Source organism: Nycticebus coucang, chromosome 16 (genome assembly GCF_027406575.1).
Source record: "Nycticebus coucang isolate mNycCou1 chromosome 16, mNycCou1.pri, whole genome shotgun sequence".
Classification (NCBI taxonomy): domain Eukaryota; kingdom Metazoa; phylum Chordata; class Mammalia; order Primates; family Lorisidae; genus Nycticebus; species Nycticebus coucang.
This window is the reverse complement of record NC_069795.1, coordinates 46217353-46230544: the sequence shown is the minus strand read 5'-3', so window position 1 is coordinate 46230544 and position 13192 is coordinate 46217353. Positions and strand designations below refer to the sequence as shown.

General features: G+C 34.0%; 1 protein-coding gene across 3 annotated transcripts in view; it reads right to left on the bottom strand.

Moving 5' to 3' along the window:
- The window catches only part of EPHA6 (EPH receptor A6), a 921042-nt gene that overhangs the window by 149617 nt on the left and 758233 nt on the right, over window positions 1–13192 (bottom strand). For all 3 annotated transcript variants that reach the window (XM_053565807.1, XM_053565808.1, XM_053565809.1), the window contains one exon: window positions 2499–2560. In XM_053565807.1, coding sequence (XP_053421782.1) covers window positions 2499–2560 — 62 coding nt within the window. The remainder of the gene's footprint in view (window positions 1–2498; window positions 2561–13192) is intronic.

Here is a 13192-nt window from a genome sequence, read left to right as displayed (position 1 = left end):
TTGCTTTTAGGAATTTGTAGGCTATATGCATTTATATATTTTATTTCTGCTTGCCATAGGGAATTGAGTGTCTGCCATTGACATAAAGTTTCTAAGGCACTTTGAATTTCTGGATAGAAAGGATAAGATGACAAGGGAGAGTTAGGATATTAAAGAAGGGGAACATTTTTTTCCATTTATTTGACTGTTTTTTGCATTTGAATAAAATTATTTTTAGAAACTCTGTGCAGAGTGGACATGGACCACTTGGGGAGATAGAAGTAGATTCATAAGGAAAAATAGCAAGCAATTTAATAAAAATAATTCATAACATATGAGAACAAGGCTTTTTCAGACATAAATTGAGTTTGAATCCTCACTCTGCCACTTACAATGTGCCATGCATTATTCTATAAGCTTAACAATAATCCATTTAGTTGATCTTTATAAAAATTGCATGAGGTGAGGTAGGAGTTGTTCATATCCACATTTTATAGATGGGTAACCAGAGGTAGAGAGAACTTGGTTACATGCCCAAGGACACACAGACCATAAGTGGCAGTTACAATTAGCTAAGTGTTCTAATAGTAGTAATGGCAGCCAGCATCATCTGAACATGTATGCTTTTTCTAGATGCTCTGGTAAAACATAGTGCATAATAACAGCTTAAAAAATACTAGTTTCTAGTTTCAAAAATTTAAATCATAAAAGCACACCATTTGTAAACAGCTAGTAGGATATGTATAAGTAAATCTTTTATTCATATTCTTTATTATTCATATTCTTTATTATTTCTTTATTACATATTTTAACTAATTCATGATTCAGCAGAATAAAGCTAACATTTCTAAACTAATTTGCTTGTGGAAGTCATTTGATCCAATTTTCAGAAGCAATTTAGATTGAGTATCTTGCTATATTATTTGCCATTATAGTCTGCTAAAGGATATAGGTGATACAAAAAAAAAAAAGAAATAGAAAACCAACCTATCCCAAGTATCATTAGACAATGAATCATTTTGGTATACAACTGATAAAAATAGGGTTTTGAATAAGTGCAATGAAAAGATATAAGTATATATGCATTTCAAGTGCTGCAAGTGGTCCTGATAAAGTACTCCAAGGTAATTTAGAACAGATGAAATAAATATAAGCTATAAAATAACATATTCAGAGAATGACTGCAGAAAAGTACAAACAACTCACGTCCCCCAAACACCTTGGGATTTCATTTTGCCTTAAAGAGTGCACTTGGTTGAGAGCGTACACTGCATGAGCAGTATTCCTTGGTAATAACCTCAAGATTCTGCTGATTTCAGCTTCTGGTACAGAATGTGGACATCAAGTCCAGTCACAGTATAAATATATCTTCAATGCTAACATTTGAGAGCAGCCGGAAGAAGATGGCACAGAAACAAGAAAAATAAATGAAAATGAAATCAAGAGAGAAAGGTGAGATGCAAATAGACTTGTAGGAATAACATAGGGGCAAAAAAATGAAATGAAGAAAGAAGGTTTTATTTTCACATGCAAATAAAGAAGAAAAATAATATAACACATTCCAAATGGCAAAATCCAGCTATTTTGTAAGCAAGAAAAATGGTTATGTCTCTTTCCCTCTCTTCTCTTTTTCTTTATAAACATAGAAATAGATGTGTCTGTGTGTGCGTATGTAAGAATACAACGCCACACACATATGTGACCTCTGCTAGGGTGAAAAATATTTACTGTAGTAATTATTTTTTTACATTTTGCTTTTTTTCACTACCAATGAATACTTTCGTAGCACATAATACTTGTAAAATCTTAAACATATTACACATGCGTTTTGAAATACAGCTTATTCATGCGTCCTCAGCTTTTGTGCCACTATAGAAAACACATTGTTTCTTGAATACACGACACTCTTAAGGATAAGTTACTATAGAAATAATGCTTTCAAAAGTTTCCTTCTGAAACAAATACCTGCTACAGGAGTTTTATTCTCTCTCCTTTTGTTTTCTGAATAGTCTGCCAAATGAACTTGAGAGGGACAAAGTTGACAGAAACAGATTTGGGAAATGAACTTGATTCACTGTTGGTAAACATACAGCAAATTTATGAAGTTCAGCATATAGATAATGCATAAAATATCATACTGAATAGTGAATTGTGATAAAGAAAAATGAATGGTTGTGTGAGGCAATTGAATGTTATTTAATTTCTCTCTTCCTGATGGCATTATGTGCGCTATACATACATATACATACATAAATACATTGATCAATGATACATATATGTGTGTATATATGGCAATAGATTTTATAGGTAAAATCAATTAGATTATTAACTGTACATCTTCCCCCCTTAGTAACACTGCAATGTATCACAGTATCAGGGAAATATACCCCAGAGAAAACATTGCTGTTCTTCACAGAAAATTCATGAATAACATTATGCAGAAATTAATTTATGATAAATGATTTAAATATAGAACTCAGAATAGCTTATTTAAATGCCCTCAGAAAAGAAAACCTCACCCGCAAGAAGGAGTCAAGGGATCCATTCTCCATATATTCCACCACAATCATTACTGGTCTGCCTGCAGAAGAGCAAGAAAACACACAAGGATTAGAGCAATTACAGAAATATACGCTGCACTTAGGAGATATCCAGCTGTGGCAGCTAAATTATTTGTATTTTATTAATAGGAATTTCATTTTCCAACCTGCTTCTATAAATGCACTCATATTATACATAGGCATTTCTCTATGTCTTTATAGCATTATTTTCTGGAGTTCATAAAAGGGACAAGAATTACAATATAAATTACGAAGGAATTCAGCATTTCTTTTCCTAAAGCCCTGCAATCATTTGTTAGATTGTGCCCTTTTTGTCCTCTGGTTTTTCTTTAAAAGACAATTAACAAGCTGAAGTCAGGATTTAAGCAGTTACTATAGTTACTTTTACAGCTGTGGTACAATTTCAAGGTGGTAGAGTAGGTTTGGCTAAGTTACATTAGAGCGGGCATTTCTGAAACATTTCTAAGGCAGAGCATAAAGGAGAAATTTATACATTCTCTTTATAAGAAATTATAAGCCATCAGTCATAGTCTTATTTCAAAGGCTCGTAAGCAGAACATTGTACTAGACTGATGAATGATACAAAATTGGTAGGGTCTGTAATAGAGGCTGATCATGTCTTTATTGGACATACATTTGATCAACAGAGCAATGAAGGCAGTACAGAAAAAATTAAGTTCAGTCTGATTTTGTAGTCTAGTACAGAAGATCAGAAACTGATCATTACTTATTTCTTTTTCATCACATCTATTGTTTTAGTTCCCAGTATACCCTCTAGTAGGTAGAATATTTGACATAAATAATTTTCATTTATTTCAAAGAAGACAATGCATTTGTTCAGCCCAAATCCCCAAGTTGAAAAGATAAACTCATTTCAGATAAAGGAAAAATAATATTCACCTGAAATAAGCATGGATGACATATTTACTTTTTATATCTACATCTCCCACTTCTCACTGGGATTTTTAGCAATTCAATATGCACTAGGCATAGTTTCCCTTACAAACATAAAGAAGATATGGAAAGAAATTATGTGTACCAATGATAGAAATATTAGATCTAATCGTATTCACGTCCCTTTTATGAAATTAAAGCCTTATGGGTTAGAAAGGGTGAGCATCACAAAGTAGTACGATGTATGCAAACGCTAGATTTCACATTTGAATCTATACTTTAAAGAAAGATGTGTTAAAGGTTAAATGTAGTAATAAAGCCCCAATTTAACATGGATAAAATTAGAATCCAAAGAAGATTTCCATTTGTAGCGAATGCTAATGTATATCCTATTATGTTCCTCAAAGTCATTAATTTTACCCAAATATGAATAAAAAACTTTATCAGCAATTATTAAGGTCAAGTGAACTGTCAGCACTCTCATGGGCAGGACGTAGGCCTGAAAGTTCATCCTGAAATCTCTTATTTGGCCTTTGTTTCAGAGAGCTTGGAGACGGGAGACTGATGCCAATGCTTAGACAGCGAAGTGGAGAAAAATCAAAGGACGTTTTTGTACTTGTATATAAAAATCCTGAGATCAGGATTCCAGTTTGAATAATAAGGGATTATGGATGTCAAAGGGAAAAGCTGAGCAATAAATGATGACTGATTTCTTCCCTACCTAAAATTTCCTACCTTTTTAATCTGTTTTGACCATCACTGCCAGTAGAAAACCTTTGGTTTCTGATAAAAAATATTTCTCCTCCCCTTAAGAATGCCAGTATTATAGAATAAAAAGATCTTGTAAGGACTTTACTTGTATTGCTACATACCATTATTGTTCCTATTACACAGATAAGAAAATTGAGGGATAGAAAACTCAACTACTGGGTGGTGCCTGTGGCTCAAGGAGTAGGGCGCCAGTCCCACATGCCAGAGGTGGTGGGTTCAAACCCAGCCCCGGCCAAAAACCACAAAAAAAAAAGAAAACTCAACTACTTATCTAAAGTCAAACGAACTAGTAGGTGGCAGTATCAGGCAGTCTAACCCACAGTTTTAGGTATAAATTAACCTTCATATTACGGTTGCCTCTCAGGCAAGATTTATAGAGAAGAGCTCCGATGGTTGACCTGTTAGCCAGTTGTCTCCAGTGACGGACCTCATCCTTCCTAACTGGCCTCAGCATCCACTGCCCTTCCAGTTAGCATTATCCCTGACATATATTAAATACTTTCTCCTTCTGCCTTTACTTTGGTAGTCATTTTTCAATACTCTCTCTCCATTTGCATCTTCCTGTGAGCTCACCACACAGTCCGCCTAACCCCCAGAATTTACACACTACACCTCTTTTTGAAAGCCTCCCAAGGTGATATTTTTCATCTGGTTGTATTCCATATCACATCCATTGTACACACTATAAATGTTGTGCCTAGTTTTTATATTAAGTTGCTTTTCTTTCTTATCTTCCCATAAAGGCTTTCTATCCCAGTTCACTGAGTTTGTGAAGGTCACATCCCATAGAGTTAAGCATGGTAGATGCTTTGTAAACATAAGTTAATTTCTTATATGGACTTTACAATTCCTAAGAAAATAACACTAAACTACTGCAGCAAGATTCTGATCTATGTGAATACAAAGTGCTTTGAAATTAGTTCTATCTGTAACTCTTTGGGAGATACTTTAGTCTTAAAATTCATCAGTGACAAGTTTCATTTTCTCATTAAGAATAATGAAGAAGGAAAAAAAAAAGAATAATGAAGACTCAGATGAAAACTCCCCTGGCTTCTCGTGAATTAGAAATTTCACATTTGAGCTTTTTATTTTTTGTATTTTGTGTAGTAGTATCAATTGGGAGTAGCTGTTAACTGAACTAAGAAGTTGGTTTTTTAGACTACTGTTGGCATCTAACCTGTAATTTGTTTCTTAGTGGTTTTCTATAGGGAACTTAGTTATACTGTGAAGATTATAAGCAACTTTATAGTTCATTATTATATGTTATAATCAAGAAAAATATATAAGAGAAATTATGAAAATTAGGATGCTATTTATTTAGATCTGTTTTAGGTGAGAGGTCTGTTAGCTACTGTGGTCTTATTTTTCAATATGTAAAATTACATTTTGTATTATTGGTCTTGAGGACATATTTGGAAGTAATTTATTTCAAAATATTATAGCTTATTTCCTTCTGTGTAACATTAGCCAGTTACTCTAAGTGCCTCATGGCACAAAGTCATCATAGCATTTGGATTTTATTGAACAAACCAGGCTACTTGTATATTAGCCAATTCTCAAAATCCTCAGGTTGTTTTTAGAAATCTCCATGGTTTGATTTAAGAGATTTTCAAGGGCACTTCTACAAGTCACACGAAGTGAATTTCTTAGGCTTTTTTTTCATAAATAGCCCAGAAATTGTTATGAATATTTTAAACTGCATTATAATGAAAAATTCTATGAAATCACTTATTTATATTCTGCAGACAATGAATTCCAAAATCCCTTTTCATTCTCTTCTGTTATAACCAAGAGCAATTATTTTCTTTCCTACCTAAAATTAATTTTAGGGAATTTTAGAGACTTTTGAGAAGTATTTGAAAAATATATACTTATGATGATTAATCATAATATCTGAAACAAATATCTGCTATAGGAGCTTTATTCTGTCCCCTTTTGTTTCTGAATAGTCTGCCAAATGAACTTGAGAGGGACAAAGTTGACAGAAATAGATTGGGGAAATGAACTTGACTCACTGTCGGTAAGTATACATCAAATTTATGAAGGGACTTTTAGGGAATTTTGAGAAGTATTTGAAAAATAGATACTTATGATAATTTTTATAAAAGTAATGTGGAGAAATTATATGATCAGAAGACTCTAATTTTCTTATGCTGTAAAATAAAACAAAAGAAAAGCATTCCTTAAATGTTCCATAGAAATCTTGAAAAAAATACTTTGCCACTGAAATAGTCTTTTTACTTTTTGCCTCAAAGAATGTTATTTTAAAAAAGGGAATTGAAGAGATTTAACATTTTCATATAAATAACGAGTTTGTGCAGGCTGTAGTATTTTCTATTAGTTTGGCAATTTCTAATGTGCAGTCAATAAAATCAAGAATCGAAACGAATCTCAACAACCTCAAAACTCTATTACAGATTTAAATCATTGTACTTTATTTAACATTCTATCACATCTATATTTTGTCTACCAAGTAATAAAATGTGTAGTGATAACTTGGATTGACAGAGTGCCTGCATTTTTTTCCCCCCAGATGTAATTCAGGAATCCTTGAACCATTTAACTATTTAACTATTTCTACCCTCCCTGTGTCTGCTGTAGAGATAGTGGATTACAATTATACTCCCAAATGGATTTGATAATAAATGAAATAGTCTTATGCCTCTAAGCCATTCATAATATATGGATGGGACAAATTTGAATACAGCTTTATTATATTAAATCATTGCTTTTATTTGCTTAAGTGCTAAAATTAAAGAATTGTTCTCCTCTGAACGTGTTGCCAGGTGATCAGCAGATCATGTTCCAAACAAATCCCGTTCTCAGTAAGTTTGAATCCCAAATTTTAACGTTTCCCTCAACTCTCTTTTCTACTCATAACTTTTTCTTAGTTAAACATTACCATCCATCCAAGAATTAGTTACCCAGATTTAAAACCCTATTGTAATATTGACCTTCTTACTTTATCAAATCCTTTTTTAAGTCATAGGTTATTAAGTTCTGTTGGTTCTACATAAAATTGATTGTCACTGCCCTCATTCTGCCTTTGTTTACTCTTGTTTGACATATTCTATTGCAATATTTTACTGGTTTACTTGCTCCTTTTTTTTGTAGTTTTTGGCTGGGGCTGGGTTTGAACCTGCCACCTCCAGCATGTGGGCCCGATGCTCTACTCCTTTGAGTAACAGGCACTGCCCTACTTGCTCCTATTTTTGTATTTCTTCACAAACTAACTCTTGCATAACCATTTTTTTTTTTACATTTGCCATTTATAGCTGCGTATTTCAATCCATATAATAAGAACTAATGGGGAAAGAAACATGTTCTCAATATTTATGAATGTGTTTCCCTGTCAAACTCTTCCATCCATAGAAAGAAAATAGTTTATGATGTATCTTAAAGGATACATCCTTATACTTGTCTTTGATTCCTCTATACAGCCTATCAGGGCCTAATACAACCATTATTTTTGAACAGTCAGTAGCATGCAGTAAATTTTAAAAACGTCTACTATATAGCAAGTACTTTTCTTAGTTCTAGAGAAATATCCTCAGTCCATGGAAGATCCTAGCTCTCCTGGGGTGTAGGTAGAAAGGGCAATAGACATAAGCAGACATTCAATTACTATAAAGCATTAATGTCTCATTCCCTCACTTACAGATCGTTACTTACTGCATTGTTTTCTTCGGGTTAAAGTCTAAGGTGCGGGTAATTAAGTTCCTTTACAACCTCTCCTCTACCATCATTTCTAGTGCCATATTTTACATTCTTTATTCCCATACCTCCTGTTTTTCAAATTCTCTAATGGAAAATGAGTCGAATTCCCCAAGTATGACTTGTGTCTGCCTTTCTCCTCTGAAAGACAGTCTTTTTATGGCTTCCACTTGGCAAAAATCACGTTTACAAAAAGAAAGCAGTGTAAATATTACGTCTACTTAAAATTTTCCCATGATTCACTTTCCCTTGTAGGATCCATTATGTGTTTACTTTTTCCTCCCTTTATATCTTAATTAAGGAATTGTCTAACCCTGATGGTGTGGTATTGATGCTAACAATGTCAGTTTCCACCTCCCATTCTATAGTGGCCTTGAGGTCAGGACTTGTTCTTAATTCTTCTCTGTTAGTTCACTATCTAAGCACAGAGCACACACTCAATTTTATGTTTCGAGTGAATGCCAGAAGGGACATACACACGTAAAGATGTTCTCTGAATATCTCGAGACCCATACAAGAGTTACTGAAATAACAGAACGTCAAATCGATAATTTTTAAATCCCAAATTAGCTTCATTATAAAAATCATGGTTTGGAAGAAAAAGCAAAATTCATATTTCAGTTCTGCTACCTACTAATTGCACAATCTTGGACAAATTATTTTAGTTTGTTCAGTTTTTGCATTTGTAAAATGAGGAGCACTCAATAGTGTCGATGTCCATCTACTTTCCTTTTCTTTTATGCATCATTATCTGCTTCTTTATCATATTTGTTTACTGCATAGCAAGAAAGTTTATGAAAAAAGGAGCTTTTTATATTTTATTGTAGTTTGATATTGACATGAAAAGTTTACCTTCTATGACAAAGTAAAAGTTAAAATGATTGCTAATTGTATGTTTAATATGATACATTAAATTTCTAGTGTTAGAACTGAAATTCTTACGTCCTGGAAAAACTGGGATGGTCAGTAAAAGGGACCAAGCTACAAGCTGTGGGACTAAAGTCAGAGAGCTGATATTGAGGATTTTTTCAACTTTGGACAAGTGGCTTTTCATACTCATTTGTCATCTCCCTGCCTTTTTGTTCCTCAGTTGTATGTAGCATACCCCTCGTGCATATTATAAACTCTTCATTAGTTGATTTGTATATTATCATGTTATATATAGGTATATTATTATAGCCCCCTCCATAGGGTAAAGGTGAGATTAAAAATGTTAATGAATTTAAAACACATAGAATAGAATCTAACACTAAATATTGAGTAAAAGCTGAATGAATGAATGGATATATGTTGAGTATTATATGTCTTGTCTTACGGACCAGATACTGAATCCTAAGCTAAGAAACATTTTGTGGAGATGAGAAGGTTCATTACTCAAAATGATTAAGTCAGTATATTTAGGAGATCTCTTGACCATCTCAAGGGTCCATTTAAAATCCTATATGCCTGCGTGGTGCCTGTGGCTCAAAGTGGTAGGACACCGATCCCATATGCCAGAGGTGGTGGATTCAAACCCAGCCCTGGCCAAAAAACTGCAAAAAAAAAAAAAAAAAAAAAGGAATGCAAGGGTGGCACCTGTGGCTCAGTCGGTAAGGTGTTGGCCCCATATACCGAGGGTGGCAGGTTCAAACCCAGCCCCGGCCAAACTGCAACCAAAAAATAGCCGGGCGTTGTGGCGGGCGCCTGTTGTCCCAGCTGCTCGGGAGGCTGAGGCAAGAGAATCACGTAAGCCCAAGAGTTAGAGTTTGCTGTGAGCCGTGTGATGCCATGGCACTCCACTCGAGGGCGATAAAGTGAAACTCTGTCTCTACCAAAAAAAAAAAAAAAAAAAAATCCTATATGCCTGAAATCAACTGGTTTGAAGTTGTTTTTATGAATAAAAATGGTTTCTTCTAAGGTAGAGTAAAATAATCCAAATGAGCATTTTCCTACTTTAAGTAAGATACTGTAATATATAGCTTCATATAAATCGCCTTAGTTGAAAGCAGGTTCTTCTTCCTGTCTAACTAGCTATGTTACGTCTTCTGTTGTCTATTTGCAGATTTTTACCTGGTTAATCTGGAATTTATAGTTTTAACCTTACAGCTATTTGAAAACACTGAGTTATATAATCACTATGTTTATTGGTTCCATTTTTTTCTCTTCATTTCTTTGTTTTGCTTTCTAAAATTTAGTGGTGATCCAAATGCCCTTGGAGGAATGCTAAAGAATAAAACACTTTAGTGATAAAACAGCAGAGCGGAAATTAGGAGAGGTGATCTGCATTTGTGAAAACAGTAGCATTTCCTAATCTAGATTTATCTTAAAGTAAATGAAAGGTATGAGGCTAAAGAAACGAAACATAATTTTCCTGCCATGCCATCTGTATTGATTAACTTCAGTAATATACAATAATGTCCTTCTTTCTACTAGAAATTATGATATGAGCAAAAAGATGTCTCCTTTGCTAAAAGTATCATGTTGACCATGAAAGCTGCTGCCAAAGATGCCTGATGTTGGAATGAGTTTTCATTGTAAGACATCAACCAAGCTACAGAATGTTCACAACATGAGTTTTTAGGAATAGTTGTCTTGATTTTGTATTACAGCCATATTTAGAAAAGTAATAAAGATAATAAAATTAAAAACATATGTTATGAAATTATTTGTAACTTTTTGTTTTCTAACTATTGTGACAGAAGTAATTGATTATGCAATAATCATGGTATAATTATTATTGGATAGCAACAAACAAAAGAGAGCAGAGCATTCTCATGCCTTGAAATATTGTATAATATCTAAGTTCAAAACTAAGTTCAGTTGCATGGCAAATGAGTAATTTTATGCTGCTCTAGTACTTGGTTTCCTTCTGGGAATACTTTTTGTGCAGGTAACTTTAAAATAGATACTATATTTAAATCATCATATATGCAATAATAACAACTTCTTATAAATTCTTCAATGTGCCAGGCACTGTTCTATGAGCTTTACATGTGGTAACTCATTTAATTCTCATATCAACCCTGTAGTGAGTGTAATTATTAGCTCAATTTAATAGGTAAGATTATTGATGCGTGGAGAGTTTAAGCAACTTGTCGAAGGACGCACAGTAGGCCCTCTGCAAAGCCAGGGCCCGAAGCCAGGCAATCCTGCTCCAGAGTCTGAATGCTTGATTACCTTGTTATATCCCCAAATAATACTTGACTCTGCATTAGTAATTTGGAGAACATAAAGCATTGCCCTATCCTTCTGTGTCTTCTAGAAAGACATTACAAACTGGGCACTGTGTCATTCCAAAAATTGTTTTGTGGAGAATTTCTATGATTTTAAAGGCCAGCAAAGCCCTGAGACATCTTATTTCAACAGGAAGTGTGTACTAAGAAAACTGGCTGTAAAAAGAAAAAAAAAATCTTTAAATTTTGCTTTCTCTGTCTTCTAGTCAGCTTATGATAATCATCTTAAGTTCCCATTACAAGTTTATGTATTTTAAATCATCTTCACATTCCCAGAGAAGGGTTACAAAGACCAGGCTTAGCGTTTGAAATCTGAGCTGTAAAGGCATTCATGAGAACATTTAAGAAGGGCCCTGTGATACAGTTTTAGCAAAACCTGTGAAGAAGACATTGAGGATGCTTTTACGTCCTGAATATTTGAAGAGACTCTCTAAGATTTTGGTAGAAAGCATCCTATTTTCCAGTTGTATTTCAAATGCTGTGCTTTGTTTCTGGCTTCAAAAGTGTCTTTTGGTTACATAAGTATTCAAATATTTATCATTCTGGTCTTCTGTTACATTCACTACCAAAAGAAAATTACCAGAAAGTTTAAAACAAACCTCCAGATGGTATGGTTTACTGTATCCTAACTACAAAGGTTATTTATGGAGAGATTTTAATTATCATGGTGAAAACATTTGTTAAATGAATCATACATACGATATAATTAAATCATGGATTACTTCCACCCTCCCCCCCAGGCAAATTACTATTTATTTTTGAATCTTTTCAGCAACTCTTACAAGATGTTTAATTTTTAAAAATGTTGAATTTTGCTAACTAGACTCCCTGTAAAACCTCTGTGCATTGAACCATGAAAAGCCAACATGGTGTCATAGGACAGCTTCTAGGGAGTTTTGCTCTTCAAAGCAAAGGAATGAAAGGTGAGTTGAGGCGTGTGTCATAACAGGGGTGCGTCTGCCTCCATGCCCCGAATGTTCTCCAGGGGGCAGCTGTCTCTGAGAGCACATATGCCACCCTGAGGGGATCTACATGTTTCTCTGGGGAGGAAGAGACATTTGAGCAGTTTAGTTTCTTCGCAATTCCAATTAAGGTGCAAACCACTCACAAAACCATAGTCAATACAAATATTAAATGCTAGTTTATATGGAGACTCAGCAAACGCAGCAAGCCGTAAAATTTTTTTCAGAATTTTTCTTTGCGCAAAGAAAATGATTCTTGGATGGAGCTTTCAAAATTATTTCTTTGAATAGAACCAAACAAACGGTACAATCTGAAATAATAAAACACGAAGATCTCTAGGGAGTGGATTATGTTCTCAACAGAGAATTGAAATGTATAGAATATCCATATTTTTAAGATGCAAACTTATTCAAATGATATTAAGATAAAAGAAGCATTTACGCTAAAAAGAAGGCTTAGTGTAGGCCAAAGGCTGGAACTATTTAAAGATTCTGAACATGGAGAAGTAAAAAAGAACTAGTAAAAAAAGTCTGGAGATCATTTAAAAGTACTTTTAAGATTTTTTGTGTCTTTCTGGCAGGAAATAAATAGAAATTCTCTTTGTAAATGCTCAAGAGCTTGATATCAAATACATCCATGGCTGTTTTTCTTTTAATGTCCTGTTAGTCTTCCATGAAGATGATGGTGCTCACCTGTGTCAGGTAAGTATGACTTTCTACCTAGGAAAGAACCCATTGTTCTTCCTTAAGAACAGACCCCAGGGTGTCCAGAGACCTCCTGAAATTGCATGCAAACATTTACATACATGATGATGCATCTGTCCATTACCTTGGGGGAGAGAGTCTGCACCCTTCATTTGATTCTGAAAATCAGGGTTTGGGAAGGTTATAGAATCCTTGAGATTTCACATGGTCTTTATAATGAAGGACAAAGTAAAATGAATAAGGACTCTGAGTCCATGACCTGTATCTCAATATCGGGATCATCTGTCCACAGGAGTCTTTAAACTCATATACTCTGAAATCAAAGTTTTTACATACTGAATGTTATTTGAAGGTTTAATTTATAACCTCAATTTGTATATGTTCCCATCTTCCA